At 42.1% G+C, this 19,950-nt stretch overlaps 1 protein-coding gene across 1 annotated transcript in view; it reads left to right on the forward strand.

Annotated features, from left to right (window-relative positions):
- The window catches only part of LOC139581005 (dual specificity protein phosphatase 3-like), a 29,422-nt gene extending 10,412 nt beyond the window's left edge, over positions 1-19,010 (forward strand). The window contains exons 2-3 of the mRNA XM_071410289.1: positions 6,697-6,929; positions 11,017-19,010. Of these exons, the coding sequence (XP_071266390.1) occupies positions 6,697-6,929; positions 11,017-11,258 (475 nt within the window). The 3' untranslated portion in view covers positions 11,259-19,010. The remainder of the gene's footprint in view (positions 1-6,696; positions 6,930-11,016) is intronic.
- Positions 19,011-19,950: the final 940 nt, after the last annotated feature.

Raw genomic sequence — 19,950 nt, forward strand, 5'->3', positions numbered from 1 at the left:
ATTGGGAAAGTATTCAGACTCATTCAATTTATCCAAGTTTTATTACGTTACAGCCTTATTCTAAAATGGATAGTTTATTTTCCCTCAAACTACACACAATACCCCATAATCACAAAACATTTGTTCAGGAAATTGACTCAGTACTTTGAAGCACCTTTTGGCAGCAATTACAGCTTCGAGTGTTCTTGGATATGATGCTACAAGCTTGGCACACCTGTATTTGGGGACTTTCTCCCATTCTCCTCTGCAGATCCTCTCAAGCGCTGTCAGGTTGGATGGGGAGTGTCCCTGCACAGCTATTTTCAGGTCTCTCCAGAGATGTTCAAGTCTGGTCTCTGACAAGAACATTCAGAGACTTGTCCCGGAGCCACTCCTGTGTTGTCTTGGCTGTGTTCTTAGGGTTGTTCTGTTGGAAGGTGAACCTTTGCCCCAGTCTGAGGTCCTGAGCGCTCTGGAGCATGTTTTCATTAAGGATCTCTCTGTACTTTGCTATGTTCATTCAGATGTGGATTCAGGCCAAAGAGTTCAATCTTGGTTTCCTCAGACCAGATAATCTTGTTTCTCATGGTCTGATAGGGATGGACTATGGTGAAGCATTTGAGAAACTGCCCAAATCCATGTGTGCCAAGCTTGTAGCGTCATACCCAAGAAGAGTCGAGGTTGTAATCGCTGCCAAATTTCGAAACTTGTTTTTGCTTATGGGATTGTGTGTAGATAAGGAAAATAAACTATTTAAATCCTTTTTAGAATGAGGCTGTAATGTAACAAAACATGGAAAGTCAAGGGGTCTGAGTACATTCCAAATGCACCATCTCAGGGTACAGTAGCACAAAGAACTCTCTCTACACAATGTATAGAAATATTGATCAATACTGTGGCATAATATTTTTGTCTATCATTTATATTTATACCCCAAACCATTGGTTTCCAAATATTTAAGAGTAAACTTTGCTATGGTCTTTTTTTCAACATAAATCACTTCCAGTTAACCCCAGTATGCTCCTATTATGCCCGGTTTGCATTGAAACACATGGGAATAGTGTGTTTATCCCCAATATTCAATAATCATCATAAATAGTTTGGTTTCGATTTCTAAGTTGATTTAAAACACAAACTACAGTTAAGCATATTATGCATCTAGCCATGTTGCCATTACCAAGATTGAAACCTCTGTACTCTTTCCAAGACGTTTGGAGTGGACAGGTAGTCGTTGATGAAGAGAGAAGAGTAAGATCAGGGTTGAGGGACGTCTGGGACAGAAGACCTAGAAGTGGTGTACCAAAAATGCAAAGAAATGAGGGCCACGAAGATGACTACTTGGAGACTACTCGTGCACTTTTGGGTGGGGGAATTGTCATCTTTCATTCATCTGATCCCATTTTTTTGGTCCACCACCTGTTTTATAATACAGTAGTTTCAAACCTCCTGCTCTACTATCTTCAGATAGGCTTTAGGAAGTGCTACTACTTTCATGATGAATAATAATGATCTGTTTTATTTTAATAACTGTAGGTGAGGTTAATATAATTATTCTTACAGAAATTAGGGCAGTATACGTTAGACATGTCTAAACTTAGACTTATAATACTGTATGTTTGTCCTGGCTGCTATCATGGTCGAACACTCCCTGAATGATACGTTTACTACGCATCTGTGACTGGATTCAAGACAAGCTCATTACACAAACTTGAGGCGTGAGTCACTCTCAAACGACACCATCCATGGAGCCAAAAGTTAATGGAAGCCATGACATAAGGTGCACAAATGCTTTTATCGACACCCGCTCAGTCTTTAATATAAAAGTGCTGGGCAGCGCCTTGTTGACGGCACACTTTGGTTCTTTGTAAGGGCTTGTTTTAATAATGCATGGGCTGGGACTGCACAGAGGAGTGAGTGGAGGACAGGGCAGGTAAATGGAGGGCGTGAAGGCATTAGCCATGCACTGAGTATAGCCTGTGCATGCACCTATATGCGCGCACACGTACAAACACAAGCGGGTATGCATACACTTGGGTAGGCACTGGTGTACAAACACATTCAAATGCATAGATGCTTTATTTTGTACACTTTGGTGCTTACAGGCACATCCTCTGAAACATGTATTGTACACATGCTCAAAGTTACACATTCATCCTCAGCCCTTTACGGTGGCTTTGTCTTTACAAGAGAAATGTGACTGGATTTGCGAGAATAGACCGAGCCTCAGAGTGAATAATGAGAGGGCGAAGTAGATGGCAGGGAGATGGAGAGGGGTAGATGGAGGAGAGCGAAGGGTAGCTATATCGGGTTATGTGAGCAGATCTGAGCGGCTGAGCCTCATGTACTCAAGCCATCGCTCCATCACCTCAGAGTAGCCTTGGCCTGCAAACAGGCCAGACAGATGGGCAACCTCATCCCCTAGTCATAAACTAAGATGGTGGCAGACTGGTTCTTCATTAGTTAGCCCTGCAGTGGGAGGCAGTGCGGGCATGTTGACCCTCTGTCCCAGGGGACCCATCCAGGGTCACTCAGCCTCTCTCCATGCCCCTGCCTGGAGCCTGATGATATGCTCATCCAACTGCAGAGCACTCTGGGATGAGGTGATATAGCCCCCAGAGCATAGTAAATACAGTAAACATGACCTGCATTCAATGAAAGAGTTCTGAGACAGGATTGTGTCGAGGCACAGATCTGGGGAAGGGTACCAAAAAATGTCTGCAGCGTTGAAGGTCCCCAAGAACACATTGGCCTCCAACATTCTTAAGTGAAAGTTTGAAACAACCAAGACTCCTTCTAGAGCTGGCCGCCTGGCCAAACTGAGCAATCTGGGGAGAAGGGCCTTGGTCAGTGAGGTGACCAATAACCCAATGGTCACTCTGACAGAGCTCCAGAGTTCCTCTGTGGAGATGGGAGAACCTTCCAGAAGTACAACCATATTTGCAGCACTCTACCAATCAGGCATTTTATGGTAGAGTGACCAGACAGAAGCAACTTCTCAGTAAAAGGCACATGATGGCCCGCTTGGAGTTTGCCAAAAGGCACCTGAAGGATTTTCAGACCATGAGAAACTAGATTATCTGGTCTGATGATACCAAGATTGATTCTTTGGCCTGAAAGCCAAGTGTCCATGTCTGGAGGAAACCTGGCACCATTCCTATGGTGAAGCATGGTGGTGGCAGCATCATGCTTTTGAAAACCTGCTCAGGACCTCCGGCTGGGGCAAAGGTTCACCTTCCAACAGGACAACGCAGGAATGACTTCGGGAAAAGTCTCAATGTTCTTGAGAGGCCCCAGCCAGAGCCTGGACTTGAACCCGATCGAACATCTCTGGAGAAACCTGAAAATAGCTGTGCAACTATGCTCCCAATTCAACCTGACAGTGCTTTACAGGATCTGTAAGGAAGAATGGGAGAAACTCCGTTATAGCCGATTTGGACATATTTGTATAAAAGACTGAACATACTGAGCTCCATTTACATTTGTGTAAAAATATTAATGTATATGATGAAATATTAGGTACGTACCTTTTATGATTTATATTTACCTGATCGAGATATATTCATTTGTTGTTAGTGTAATTCAGTTTTTGCCCCCCCTCTTGCCCATTCCTTGTACTGTGTTAAGTGTGTTAGTATAAAGGCAGGAAGTTGGGCCTTCGGGGGAGGGAGTCCTTGCTAGACGCGGGAGCGGTATAGTTTTTTGACCATACAGACATACATACAGACAGGTCATATTATGTATTTGCCATATCAAGTAATCTCTGCTTTAAGTTGATTGGAGAATCATTTTTTGTTAGATATATAAGAAGAATAAACATTTGTTGCACCATATCCCTGGATCTCATTGAATGTTTGGCCGTTTGGAAACCTTGAGTGTGAACTGTATGCGTACGAAACAACCCCGCTTCAGGCTTGGGCAGTGGCTATGGTAAAGAGGAAAGGAAGCCACTACACTCCCCAAATACAGGTGTGCCAAGCTCGCAGCATCATAACCAATAAGACTTGAGGCTGTAATCATTGTCAAGGGTGCTTCAACAAAGTAGTGAGTAAAGGGTCTGAATACTTCAGTAAATGTTATATTTCATATTCATATTTTAAGTACATTTGCTAAAAATTCTGAATTTGTTTTTGCTTTGTCATTATGGGGGTATTGTTTGCAGATTGGGGGGACTATTGAATCCTGTCGTGGAATTATTGTAATCAAAAGGAGACTTTTACATTTCTTCAAAACCAGTAAACTTTTATTTAATTTCTGCACTAATGAAGCTTGTCATCGAGCCCCCCCATAGGTGATTCATTGAGCACACCGACAAAAGATACCATGGCCTTATATAGCAAAGATACACCCCCTTCAGTCTACATGACAAACAACAGATGGATGGAATGAGTCACAAGGTTAAGATTCGTATGAAAGATACTTACAATTCACAGCAGACAGTATCTGCTGTAAAAACTGTTCTCATTGCGTAGAAACCAGTGTCTGGCCCCGAGCCATCTCTCCCTGGTACCTTTTTTATAGAACAGAAACATTAACTCATGCTCTGGAATGCGGTATCACCCAAAGACATCGTAAATCTTCTGTCAGTGTTAAATCTCCCAGAGGTCCACTTTTAGTTCACACAGACACAATAGAGTTATAAGAACCCTCTATTCTGTTGCATGAAACAACCATTTGATGCAATTACAGTATTATAACATAATGTTGCAGTTTTGCTCTCACAATCCCATTTTAGAATAAGGCTGTAACGTAACAAAATGTGGAAGAAGTCTAGGGGTCTGAGTACTTCCCGAATGCACTGTATAATAAAGCATTCCATGCATCATCTCATTTGCAGACTTATGTAAGAGCCTACTATTTGTAATGTGATTAGTAGATGGTCATCACTCATCGCTGTTTGCAAAAAAGACCGTTAGATGAATTGCGAAACGCCCATAGTGTAGAGGCCTTGGCTATAGTCAGATACGTTACTTATTTCTTTGCATGAAATGTGTTTTCCCTCACGCAATACTACTTACTACACTATATGACTGGAGACATTAGCAGAATTTATTTTTTAATTTGACAAATTACAGGGTAGCATACTCTACTGACACTCAATAAAAACGATGTTGTCCATATCATATGCCTACGAGAAGGGGAGACCCAAATAAGAGGACATGTTTGTCCAAAAAGGAACTTGGGTGGTACTAACCCAACAATAATATAGTGAATGAGCGCACTCACCGGGGATATGGCCGATGCTCTCCGCTGGTGCCAATAAGATGGGTAATAGGGCTACTGTTCCCTCAATTTGAGAATTTTAATAACTAAAAGACAGATGAGTCTTTTCATTGTCTTCTCTTTACAGCGTTAGCCATTTTCTTTCCAAACTATGTTTTCCTGCGATTTTTATTATATTACGACATTCCTGGCTAGGCCTCTACTTTTCACTGACAGTCGCAACTCAACAAGCATCTATTTGGTATTTGCAGCGCGCGCTGCCTTTCCGAATGTAGGCAATACAAAAAAATATATATTTAAGGCTAGGGAAGCTAATCAACCTCTGGCCAAATCATGCTTTAGCAGCCTATTTTGAATGATTGTATTTCTGTGTAGGCTAATTAGGCCATATAATTTTGGCATTTTAATTCAAGCCTTATGGACGCTCTGAGCCAATCTACTATCCCCCATAGTGAAGTTTGGTGGAGCCACTTTTAGACAGTGGATATGTCTGCCTATGTTAGTGGTCCCCCAGGGGACAGGGGAGTGTTCGGAGCCCAGTGCCATGCAGACCAGTGTTACCATTAGTCGGTAATGGTGTGCTTTTGGCTGTAATTTGTTGTTGAAAAGCCGATTTTAAATAAAAATGCCACCGGTCAATTGTCGGGGAGAAGAAGAAAAGGATTCATTGCTATAAAAAAAAATCTATACAAAAATGATGTAGCCTATTCGTATGAAATTACCTGTTGGGCTCTATCGTCCCTCAATTGTCCCAGAGTCTGTTTGGGCTATTTCTCAACAAGCTAACATTTCCACTTCACAATAACAGCACTAATAGTTGACCGGGGCAGCTCTGTTAGGGCAGAAATTTGACATACTGACTTGTTGGCAAGGTGGTATCCTATGATGGTGCCACCCTATGACGGTGCCACGTTGAAAGTCACTGAGCTCTTCAGTAAGGCCATTTTACTGCCAATATTTGTCTATGGAGGTTGCATGGCTGTGTGCTCAATTTTACGGGTGTGGCTGAAATAGCCGTCACCTCTAATTTGAAGGGCTGCTCACATACTTTTGTGTATATACAGTGTAGGTTTATTTGGTGTGATAATCGACAAGCAGGAAGCGCATGCAACAATCACATTTTCACAATGATGCTCCGAGAGTGCATTGACTACTCAGAACATTTATGGTGACCAGCAGGAGAGGCTTTGAGACGGTGTTACGACAATGGCTTGAATAGCATGTCTGGGACAACTTTGTCAGAACTGCTAGAACCTGGTATTGTTGAACCATGTACTTTGTTTAGTTTGACAGCCACTGTAAAGTAGGTCTAGCATTTGCTTATTTGCTGTATCTACCCTTGAGTAGCTACTCAACAAAGCTGATAAGAGTGATTATGGAAGCCTTCAATATAACTATTGAAGTAATCCAAAGCAATGTACTCGGGTGTGCCCCGTGCTTAATCAATGTATGCCGTCTACCTCATAAACCATAGAAATATCTATTTCTATCTCACAGGTTCGTGGGCCAGAATCTGATGCGTCTGCAGAAGCTGGGCGTGACCCACATCTTGAATGTGGCGGAAGGCAACTCCTTCATGCACGTCAACACCAATGCAGATTTTTACGCGGGCTCGGGCATCACCTACCATGGCATCCAGGCCAATGACAAGCCGCAGTTCAACCTCAGTAACTTTTTTGAGGAGGGGGCGGACTTTATCGAGAAGGCTCTGGCACACAACAATGGCAAAGGTGAGTCTGACCACTCTGTCTCTTTAACCTTATTCATAGGTGATAATTGTGTATTTAAACCATTTCACCATGCAGTTTATAAGCAAATACCTGATTTCTATACAATAAAATAGTGGCAACTGCCTCTTATACAGTGCCTTCAAAGTATTCATACCCCTTGACTTATGCCACATTTTGTTGTTACAGCCTGAATTCAAAATGGATTAAATAAATCTCACCCATCTACACATAATACCCCATAACGACAAATTGGAAACATGTTTTATGTTTTTTTGCAAGTTTATTGAAAGTTAAATACAGATCTAATTTACATAAGTGTTCAATACTTTGTATAATAACTAGTGGTGCACCGATATGACATTTCTTGGCTGATACCAATAGCTGATATTTTCCTTGCAAAAAAACCCCGATACCGCTATTTACAATTTTTGCGACCTTCTAAGCATTCTAGTACAGTTAAATAGTTAACACCCATACGGACGCAGCGGTCTAATGCACTGCATCTCAGTGTTTGCTGACTTTTTGTACCGCTTTGACAGTACTACTGTATCTTTTATGACACGCAAAGACCCAAACGGCGTTCCATAGTATGTATGTTGTGAAGCTGATAGCAGTGGCGCTATTGCTGTGCAACTCCGGTAGGGCAACATCTGAAAAATAGCGCACCGGTGCCCGACCAGTCGGCAAAAGCCAACATCACTCACGACAAGCGGTTGATTGTCAAGGGCAATGAATTATATTATCTTGGCTTTAATGGATTTCGCCTTTGAGTTGTCTCTCTGAAATGTTCTTACTCTTTCAAATGACTGCTGGACATGTTGACTGCTTGATTCACACAGCAGACATTGTGGGCTAGGTTAGGAATGCTGTGTTGCACGTGTAGCGTAACATTTTACGCGGCGTCATTACGTTGTGTACCTACGTTTATATAGGTATGCACGTCAGCTTTGACATCGGTTTTTAACATCGGCGTTAAACTAGACATCAGGCCGATACCGATGTTGGCATTTTTAGCTAATATCAGCCGATTCCGATATATCGTGCATCCCTAATAACCTTTTGCAGCGATTGCAGCTGTGAGTCTTTCTGGGTAAGTCTCTAAGCGCTTTGCACACCTGGATTACACAATATTTTCAAAATTCTAAGTTTGTTGATCATTTTTGGACAACCATTTTCTTGCCATAGATTTTCAAACCAAAAAAAAAAGAAAAAAAAAGTCAACCATAACTCAGCTTCTCAGGAACATTCACTGTCTTTTTGGTAAGCGACTTCAATGTAGATTTGGCCATGTGTGTTCAGTTATTGTCCTGCTGAAAGGTAAATTAATCTCCCAGTGTCTGGTGAAAAGCAGACTTAAGGCAGGTTTTCCTAAGGATTTTGTGGAAAATCTCCCAGTCCTTAATGATTACAAGCATACCCATAACATGATGCAACCACTATGCTTTGAAAATATGGATAGTGATACTCTGTAAGTGGCATCTAGTGGGCAAAGCTTGGCACTTTCTCACAAATATTATGGTAAATAATGCATGTGACTTCAAATTTGCTAATTTCTCTGAACAGGGGGAAAACATCACCAGATTCACTGGAAATGCATTACAAAGGATGAAGCGGCAATACTCCAAGCAGCAGCTCCATACAACTTGTTAAACATGGAGAACTGATACTGTATACTGTTTTTTTGGGGAGGTCCGTGAGTGGCTTTTTTACCATTTTCTTGGATCCCTCATGTTAGGAAGAATTATGGTCCAAATCAGATGTTAGGTACTATATTTGTTGAAGATTATATGAATCCTATAAAGTAAAATTATTTTTCTACGTTTCTCAGATCTAATGATATTTCAACAAAATGTCTCAGGAATGCTGATCTTATCTGTTTCTAACTACAGAAATGATTTCGGAGCAATCTGAGATGTGCTTTTTGAGGTTGAATGACTCCGTAATATCCTCTGCTATCAATAGTTTGTTTCCCCCTGGTAAAAACTGTGGACAAACCTTTGTTTTTCCAAGTCCAAGTTACGAGGAGAAACAGCAACTGTCCTTCAGGGCACATGATCTTTTAATGATGGATTAGACACTGAGTATACAAAATGTCCCTTGTTAAATCCACTTTAATCAGTGTAGATGGAGGGGAGATCACAGAAGGATGTTTAAGCCTCGAGACAATTGAGACATGGATTGTGTTGTGTGCCATTCAGAGGGTGAATGGGCAAGAAAAAGATGTAAGTGCTTTTGAACGGGGTATGGTGATAGTTGCCAGGCGTGCCGGTTTGTGTCAAGCTGGGTTTTTCCATTCTCAACAGTTTCCCGTGAATGTCAAGAATGGTCCACCACCCAAAAGACATCCGGCCAAGTTGACACAACTCTGGGAAGCATTGCAGTCAACATGGGCCAGCATCCCTGTGGAACGACTTTGACACCTTGTAGAGTCCATGCCCAAACGAATTGAGTCTGTTCCGAGGGTAAAGGGTGTGTGCAAATCAATATTAGGAAGGTGTTCCTAATGTTTTGTATAATCCGTGTACGTCATCAGTCCGGCTTAACAAAGTGGAGATGGATACTCCTGTAAACTGTTTTTCAGGCTAGTCCTATTCCACATTGCTGTATCAGCTGATGTTTCGGTCAGTTAAATTTGAGAACATTCTGCTGGTGATAGATCTGTTGTACCAAACCCCACACATTTTTCCATCGAGTAAACAGACACCACTTTGCCACAAGTTCTTTTTCCTTTCTTCTGTGTTCCAAAGGTAAAACACGCTTAGAAGATGCTACTTAAAGAGGACAATTTGATGTACAGTACCAGGACAGTGAAACGTATTGCGTTTGATAGTACTGTAAGACGTACTCTTTGAAATATGTGTCAGATTTGTATCAGAGCACCAACACAAAACAAATGGAAATCTATCAAGGAAGTGAACAATAAAAGTAGTCCTATCACTTCAACCAACACCCTCTAATTCGTAACAGCCATCTGTAGACAGAAAGGACAAGAACAGCCACCTATCTCTGACCACGCCTCTGGCTCCTTTCTCCTCTCCTCTCCCAAATGTTACCCTGGGGGCCCATTTCATTGGAGCCCTGAACACTGTTTTGTGGCATGGATTTAATGGAAGCGTTGACACAGCTGCGCAATTATAAATCATCTTAATTCTCAGCCAATTAGGCGGCAGCTGCATCGACACCCCAGTAAATCACAGTGTACTACAGTAGAGGAGGTGGAAGAGAAAGAGGCGGTGAACATCTTTCGAACGAGACACACAATGCCGTAACACCAACCCCTTCCTGATGGATAAAGTGTCCTGCTATAACCCACCGAGGCTTGATCAGTGACATTTTGTGACCACCGTGCAGAGCTGTGGAAAGGTCAGCGTTGGAGCTTGTGCATGTGACTCGTCAGCCGGGTTGCTCAAGTGGACGAGTGTGTGTTGCCAGCCAGGTTGCGTGTGTATTGACTGAGCGTGTGTTTTATTGTGGGAAGCGGCGAGGTGTATGTAATGAGCTGATCGGCAGGCGGCATCGGGTTTTGAACACGCTGCGCAACCGGCAGCTCTGAACCGAGCACAAGCAGATCAGCTTCTCGGTGAAGTTAGCACGGTGAATTCCTCCCGGGCGAGTAGGTTGATTTTTAACGAGCGTATGCGTTGAGGATGATACGCGTAGCCTACGTATCAGGTGCGCACACTGCTCTGATGTGGCTAGGGCAGTGGTTAGGTGCAGTGAAGATGGTTGACATTGACTTGTCTGCCGCAGAGGTCAGGCCCTAGATGTGCATCTCCCTGGCTGAGATGCTTCGCCAGGCAAGGTTATATGTGGAGCATCTGTTCCCTCCCTCCTATCATCACTGTACCTCAGTGTTCCCTCTTTTTCCTTTTACTTCAGTCGCAGTCTTTGTCAGAATCCTAATGCCATAAATGCTCTCCTTTTTTTGTGTCCATTCCTTTAAGACCACAGATCTGACAGGATTTGATGGGTGCAAGCAGTATAGTGAAACCCTATCCAGTCCTCTCAACCGTCAGTGTTCATGAAGGAAAGGAGTTGCGTAAAGAGAATTGGGACGTAGCCCTAAGTGTCTGTCTCTGTCCATCAGGGAAGGTGTACGTCTACTGCCGAGAGGGCTACAGCCGCTCGCCCACCGTTGTCATCGCTTACCTCATGCTGCGCCACAAACTGGACGCCCGGGTGGCGGTCGCCACAGTGAGGCTCAAGAGGGAGATCGGCCCCAATGACGGCTTTCTGCGCCAGCTGTGCCAACTCAACGAGAAGCTGGCGAAAGAGGGCAAGTTGAATGGGGTGATGCCCGTCGTGGTGGCCAAGTTGAAGACCAAATAAGGGAACGAGAGAGCGTGACCCAACGCCTTCTGTAGGTCTCTGCTCCCCTAAGAGCCAACCGGCCTCAATCCACCCTGACCAGCAACACATCACTCAGACACATGCACACACGTACATCCACAACCTGTAACATGCATGCATATACATACAGTGCTGTGAAAGGATTTGCCCCCTTTCTAATTTTCTCTACTTTTGCTTATTTATTTTTTTATACCGAATGTTAGCAGAGCTTCAACCAAAACCTAATATTAGATAAAGGGAACCGGAGGGAACAAATACCTCAACAATTACCATACTTATTTCATAAACAAAGTTATGCAACACCCAATGCCCCTGTGTGGAAAAAGTAATTGCCCCCTTTCCCCCTAGGACTTACCCTCTGCAGGTACTAGCCTGCTCGGGCTTACCTTCCGTGACTTACTATATATCCTAAATCTACGATCGGTCGTAATACAATGGGACTACTCAATAAGCTCAGGCTTTCTAGGTCCGTATCCTATAATTGGTTCAGCCTACGACTCATCTCCCCAATAAGTCAGAATGAGTGATAACAGGTATAGGAACTGTGCCTACCTTGTTTTTGGTGCCGGCTCCTGTTTCACTGATTCGGATTCTCTAGTTGGACTGTAAATCGTGGTTGACCCTGCTCGCAGCGCCAGCTGTTAGGCTCTAAAATAGAGTAAAGCTCACAGATGACTAGTAAAGCTCAAACCAAGTTTATTCACCCACTGGGTCACACAGCTGCATAAGACAGATGTGTTTCCTCCAGCACAAGTATTTATACCCTCCCCTTTAGGACGGAGTCTCCTCCTTTTCCCTAAACATCGTTGTTGGGCGGGAAATTAAGTGATATGGGTAATAAACTGTTCCTTCTCACTTCATGTGACCTGACCTCGGCCCCAATTTCCTCTCTAATCCACAGCTAGACCCCCTTTTATCAGTGACCGCAACCATGTGATTGCCTTTTCCCTTCGTAACATTCCAAGCCCCTGGCTCTTATCCAACCTCCATTGACCCTACCATGTACACTCCTCCTACATATACCCATTAACTTCTGGTGTAGCATTAACAGGCGGATGGCCTGACGTTCTCCTGTAGATCCTCATGCCAGCGGTCAAGCATGGTGGTGGTAATGTGATGGTTTAGGGATGCTTTGCTGCCTTAGGACCTGGACGACTTGCCTTTTTTAATAGAGGGAACCATGATTTCTACTTGAATGTAAGGCCATCCGTCTGTAAGCTGAAGCACAGCTGGGTCAGGCAGCAAGACAATGATCCAAAACACACAATCAAGTCTACATAAAAATGTCTAAAAAGCATGAATGGCCTAGTCAACGTCCAGACCTAATCCCAATTGAGACTTTGTGGCAGTGACTTTAAATGAGCAATTCATGCTTAAACTCACAAATGTCACTCAGTTAAAGCAGTTCTGCATGCAAGAGTGGGTCAAAATTCCTCCACAGCGATGTGAGAGACTGATCAACAACTACAGGAAGCATTTGGTTGCACACATACGCTAAAGGTGGCACAACCAGTTATTGAGTGTAAGGGTGCAACACAAGGGAATTGGATGTTGGATAACTTTTTTGTTTAAATAAATAAAATGTGTATAATTTATTAGTATACTCACGTTCCCTATTAATCTAATATTAGGTTTTGATTGAAGATCTGATAACGTTCCGTATCAAAAATAGGCAGATATTTTGAAAATCAAGAAGGGGGCAAATACTTTTTCACGGCACTGTACATGCATGCATGCATGTTGACAGTCATACAAACTAACGCTTTCTCTCTTTCACACACACTGTATCTGTCACGCTGCTGTCCTCTTTCTCTGCCGGTATCGTTGGTTACATCTGTCCAACAGCGGGGGAGTTATGTTAGGCAGAGGAGAGATGGAAGCCTTCTAACCGTGGCTCAGTGCTTTAACGTATATTCTGTCACCCATCTCTCTATATTCCAATAACATACATGCCACTGCTAGTACATACAGCTCCAAAGTACTCCTAGTACTAGAGGTTTTGACCTGACCAATTAAGCATTCCCTAGACCATAGGTTTAGAACACTGGACAGCTCTCCCTGTGTTCCTCTTTTGGAGCTCTGAGGTACGAGTAATAGATTATAGCACAATATTTTCATAGTATCCCACTGCCAGGACTGTCTGACTACAATGATGTCATGACACCAACAAAATGTATCCCAGACCAGTCTGGAATGTTTTGACAGACACCGGTTCATTTGGTCTAGTCCAGTGGTTCCCAAACTTTTTATAGTCCCGTACCCCTTCAAACGTTCAACCTCCAGCTGCGTACCCCCTCTAGCACCAGGGTCAGCGCACTCTCAAATGTTCTTTTGCCATCATTGTAAGCCTGCCACACACACACTATACGATACATTTATTAAACATAAGAATGAGGGTGAGTTTGTCACAACCCGGCTCGTGGGAAGTGACAAAGAGCTCTTATAGTACCAGGGCAATAATAATAATAATAATTTTGCTCTTTATTTTACCATCTTACATATAAAACCATATTTGTTAATCGAAAATTGTGAATAACTCACCACAGGTTAATGAGAAGTGTGTGCTTGAAGTCTGTCTTAAATCCTTTTCCACACAGTCTGTATTTAGTTTTCATGCTAGTGAGGGCTGAGAATCCACTCTCACATAGGTACATGGTTGCATAGGGCATCAGTGTCTTAACAGCGTGATTTGCCAAGGCAGGATACTCTGAGCGTAGCCCTATCCAGAAATCTGGCAGTGGCTTCTGATTTTTAAAATACAATTTTCACAGAACAGCTTGTTGCAATTTTGAGGCTCTCTTGTTCAGATATCGGTAAGTGGACTGGAGGCAGAGCATGAAAGGGAAAAACTGGATTCGTTATCAGTTTCGGGGAAGTACCTGCGTAATTGAGCACCCAACTCAGGTGCTTTGCTATATCACATTTGACATTGTCCATAGCTTGAGTTCATTTGCACACAAACAAATCATACAATGATGGGAAAGACCAGTGTATTGTCCTTGTTAATGCAGACAGAGAAGAGCTCCAACTTCTTAATCAAAGCCTCGATTTTTGTCCCGCACATTTAATAAAGTTGCGGAGATTCCCTGTAATCATAGATTGAGGCGAGGGTGGGAGAAGAAATTGTCCAGATAGGACAGTCTTGAGAAACTCGTCATCATGCAAGTGGTCAGACAAGTGAAAATTATGTTCAGTAAAAACTTTATGCTCGTCTCTCAATAAAAAATAAAAAAAAGTGTCAATACTTTGCCCCGTGATAACCAGCACACTTCTGTATGTTGTAAAAGTGTTACATGGTCGCTGCCCATATCATTGCACAGTGCAGAAAATACATGAGTTCAGGGGCCTTGCTTTAACAAAGTTAGACATCAGTGTCCAAAATGTCTTTCAAGCTGTCAGGCATTCCTTTAGCAGTAAGAGCCTCTTGGTGGATGATGCATTGTACCCAAGTGGCGTCGGGAGCAACTGCTTGCACGCGCGTTACTACTCCACTATGTCTCCCTGTCATGGCTTTTGTGCCATCAGTACAGATACCAACACATCTTTACCACCAAAGTCCATTTGATGTCACAAAGCTGTCCAGTACTTTTAAAAATATCCCCTCCTGTTGTCCTGGTTTGCAGAAGAGGTCTTCTTTAATTGACCCCCCCCCCCCCCCCATAAATGTAACAGACCTATACCAGGAGCTGTGCCAGGCCTGCCACATCTGACTCATCCAGCTGTAACGCACAGAATTCACTGGCTTGTATGCGAAGCAGCAATTGTTTCAAAACATCTCCTGCCATGTCACTGATGTGTCGTGAAACAGTGTTGTTTGATGAAGGCATTGACTGTAGTTTTTTGGGGGGGCCTTTTCCCCCCAGCATTGTCCCAGCCATATCCGTGGCAGCAGGAAGAATTAAGTCCTCAATAGTATGGGGCTTGCCTGTCCTAGCCACTCGGTAGCTCACCATTTACGACACTTCTAGCCCCTTCTTATTAATGGTATCTGTTGCTTTTTATACATGTCTTACTACTCAAAAGTCGTCTTAATTCTTTCTCCAAAAACTCCTGTGGCTTACTTTTCAAATTGGCATGTTTTGTTTCTAAATGTCTGCGCAAGAGTTCATCGAGTTGTGAGATGGTACTTTTTCACATATAACACACTGTGGCTGAGGAAAGGCACTACTCCCAATATAAGTGAACCCCAAATCAATGTAGTTCTCATCATATTTGCGCCTCTTCGATGGTCCAACATCCCTGTCTGTTCGGTGCTTTCCCGGGTAAGGGGGCAGTAGCTCTTCGGTTGCATCAGATTCACAATTGTCAGTGTCCATGTTAGCTGGGCTAACAACAAATGTAGAATTACTGATGCTAGCATTGTATGTGCTCGTGGAAGCAGAACAACTTGTGTTGTCAACAGGTGCAGGTGTAGTACTGCTGGTAGTAGCAGTACTACCAGTAGAGCTGGTATGTGTCTCTACGGACACCGGCCTTTTTTTAACCATTTATCAATTTTCGAGCAAACTGAATGAGCAGCAGCTACATTTGGCTACATACGGGCCGTTAGTGGAATTCCCTCGAAACGGTTAATTATTTGACTAGGCTGCCTGTATTTGACATTGTTAGTTCGCTGAACGCTAAATGGTTTAATTTTATTTTTATAGCCGCGTTGGAAAATATAAATATATATATTGTGAATCACATTTTTATTTGGCGTACCCTCGACGGCATTCCCAGTTTGGGAATACCTGGTCTAGACTTCTTGATTGGGTGTGACAGCACCCTGGCATAACACCAGGAAGGGACAAATGTCGTGTTGGCTGGACTAATTTGGTATATCAACAAATCATTCCATAGAAACCTGAAAAGTGGCTCCCCAAGATGTCAGCCAAAGGAATACGCACTTACTGTGCCAGAGTTACCGCCTACTAATTCTATAGTACACGTCCGTTCTGTCCGTCCCATAGATCTACATTTCCGCTGTCGATCAATGTCACTCACAGCAATTCCAATTGGCCCTTACATGTCCACTGCCTTGCACCAAAATATGTGTATGCTAATGTTATGCCTCTTTTGGCTTAACATGCACATGAGGTGAAATCCCAAGGCCGTCGTGTGTCTGTGTTAGTACATTGCTGTATATATCTCAATGCCCTATTAGAGTATATTGTATGATCGAATCCAAGATATAAACGTCAGAACTTATTATATCCGGTATTGCACACACAGTTGTACATCAACTGAGATGAATTGTGGTAGGCTTTTCTGAAACAATGACGTCGGAATCAATGGGAAGAGAAATGCTCCACAGGCGAGCTCACTAGACATCTAGCCTTGGGGGGCGGTGGGGTCACCACTCAGATATCCGGTGTTGTCTTTTGACTTGACATTGGGATCCAGCCCCACTAACATGGACAGAGTCCTAATGACCAGCATCACTCCATTTTGGACATGATGCACTAAAGAGCGTTCTAGAACAGTTTGTTCACCCAGTTCTTCCCATGTGTCAAATCTGATAACGCTCACCATAGAGGCCTACTGACTTATTGGTGCGTCCATGGATGGAAGGAATAGAAGTTGGATTAGTTCTCTCTCTGGCTGAGAAAATGAACTCTGAGAACTGGGTTGCGTTATCTCATACAGCACTATCTATTCCTCCTTTTAATCTAAATATGAATCATCTATATACATATTTAAGCAATGTGTCTATAATGTGTAGGTATCATTAGTACATGTGGTTTAGTCGTTATACTGTATCATTACTGTAGCTCTAAATGTATTACCCCATAAGTTCAACATTTACACACTTAGCGTTTTTCTGTCAACATTAGATCACTCAATCCTCCCACCACTAACTCTACATTTCTCTTATATTCCAATATCTGTGTTTTAAAGATGCTTTCATGCATTTTTCTGTTTTTGTTGATATAAGATGATGCGATATACATGGACTGATTGTAGATCTATTTTGATTACTATCGATTCTGTGAGTCATGGTGCTAACTAATAGGATGTTCACGCATCACACACTACCATTCATAACCACCATCACGCCAACAGCGCAAAATTGTTGTTTTTCCTAATGAATCCATTTTAAAACAAAGTGATACTCCAGACATGTCTAACATTCCTGTATGATCTGTAGACCTATTATTTATTACACTTAACCTAATGTCGATACTGAGACCCTTTTGCCATTAACGCAAACATACAGTGTGCCAAAATGTTCTGTTCCAAGCAACCTACAGTAGCTGGTTACAATGTAAATGACTGGCTTGGCAACGTGAAAGGAGTGTTGTCTGTCTTGTTCTAATTGGCTTATTTCTATCAGGTCCATACGTCTGTTTTCCTACTGAACAACAATAGGCAACAAGACACTATTAGATACCATTTCTTTTTTTTCCAAACCGTATTGATTACCAATTTTTAAAGGTTCAGTTATTCAACCCATTGGGAGAATTTCTGGCTATTGGTCTAAGATGAGGTTAAAAAAAATTAAAAAATCTGCATTATCTGCCTACAGTTTACTAATTTTTAGTACCCATTTTTTACCACAAATTAGGTTAAATGGTTAACTTTATAACAAACAAGTGGTTGGTTGAACCAGTAGGTCAGTGTCACACACCCTTCTGTTAGTGTTGAAGGATAAACACTGCCCCCTGCTGTTTCAAATGATTCCAGTGGTTTTTTGCACAACTTATTCAGTTATTGAATGCCATTAAGCTGACACCTTTTTACTTGCAAATTATCATTAGTCCTGGTTTTCTGTCTTATACAGTTGTACGTATTGTGAAACATGGACTGACCTGGGACTATTTTTCTTGTCTGTTTTGAGTAACGTGTGCCATGAAATGTAATTTATGTGCTGAATATTCACTCTTGAATATAATATACATTTGAATGATTAATGTAACATCTCTGTGCTTATGGTTTTGCTATGTGATGTGTCAAGAATGTGATATTACTCTACTCTATATTACTATATGAGGGATATGTAAGTTACAGTAATTGCGCTCTGGCTATTGTGAGTCACTATTTTACAATCACAAAAGGTATTTAATCAGCCCAATAGTAATATATCATTGTGTACCAGTATTCTGTTTCTAGTTATTTCTCTGTACTAATAAATGCTGCTGTTTTTATTATTCTTATAAACAGTTAATATTCCGGCACCCAGCCTTCCTTAAGTCAACCTTCACTTTCACTGAAGGTCTTTCATGTTTCCAGCCCCATCTGATTTACCTTGGGGTTTTCAGACAGAAATAAATGTCACTTTCCTACTCCACGTTGCCATCGGTGACATCAGTGCCTCCTCCATTCCGTTCAGGCATTATGAAGTAGTAGGAGATTTGGCACAAATGACCCCACACTGCCTGGCTTCCACACCCCAGTTATCATCTCACGTTCTCACAACGTTACATTCGTGTCCTTTATTCTTGTCACAGGATTACCACGATCAAAAATATTGGTTTGTTGGGTTAATTTCCTTTTCATACTAGCGGTTAGCGGGCACTGCCTGGAGAAGGAACAGGAAACTCATCACAGGAAATGCATCATGACTGTAATGACACAGAATCCCACCCAAAAGCCTTACACTGAAGATGTACTTTCTTCACACCGTTTGAAAGGACAGCACCCTTGCAGGTGGAGATGACAGCTCGTTGAAGTGCACTTGATTTTGAATTGCTATGTAATTTTCCTGACCTTTTTTAAAGTGTTATGTTGAACAATAAATGGCTAAGATGTTAACCTTGTTTTGGTGGATGGAATTTCTTTTCAGCTTGTCTGTGTATAATACAGTATTTTTGGTAACACTTTACTTGACACTTAGTGTTACGACACCGTCACAGCCATGTCATAACAGCTGACAACGTGTCATGTGCTCATGACACGATATGACCTTTTGACGTATTGTTATTTCTATGGCTGGTTATGACTCCATAAGTGTCAACAAACAACCTAACAGACAAGGCAAAACATTCCATTCTATTCCATCATAACCTACATGTCAACAGTAATTTTTATGTTGTATAATATTTTCTGATTATTGACCTTTTATTTAATGATAATTGTAATTGCTCACACATTGTCAGACATGCACCTACCCCAATGCTCCGTTGCTGATTGGGATGATTTCAGGAGCAGGACAAGAGCCCCTCTTTTTGACTAATGACTGAAATAAGGGCATGTTCATGATAGGCCTGTCTGTCTTATACGATTATGATGTTCATAGTGTGTCTTTTTTTATTAGTCAAAGTGATGTGGCACAGGAAGGTCCCAATGCTTCATGACAGTGTCCTAAAGTGTGTTTTCTGGAAGTTATTAAGAATATGATTTCACAACAAAACATTACTACAGAATTCACAATTGATTTAAGAAACTTTAAAACACAAAGGAAAGGTGGGTTTTGACAACGTGTCCATAATCAGCCATAAAATAAAGTGCTCATGTAAATATAGGGGTCGTGACAGTGTTATGACATGACTGTTATGACACTAGGTGTCAAGTAGTGTTACCATATTGTTTTCTCCAAACTAATCTGTCATTTAGCTTGATCTGTGATAGATACAGCACATATTTAGATATTCCATGCCTCTATTTCATGTTTTGCTCTGTTGTGTTTGACACCCCTCAATTACCCTGTAAACATGGTATAACATCATTTATTAACCTAGCCATCATTGTAAAA

This window comes from Salvelinus alpinus, chromosome 7 (genome assembly GCF_045679555.1).
Source record: "Salvelinus alpinus chromosome 7, SLU_Salpinus.1, whole genome shotgun sequence".
NCBI classification, from domain to species: domain Eukaryota; kingdom Metazoa; phylum Chordata; class Actinopteri; order Salmoniformes; family Salmonidae; genus Salvelinus; species Salvelinus alpinus.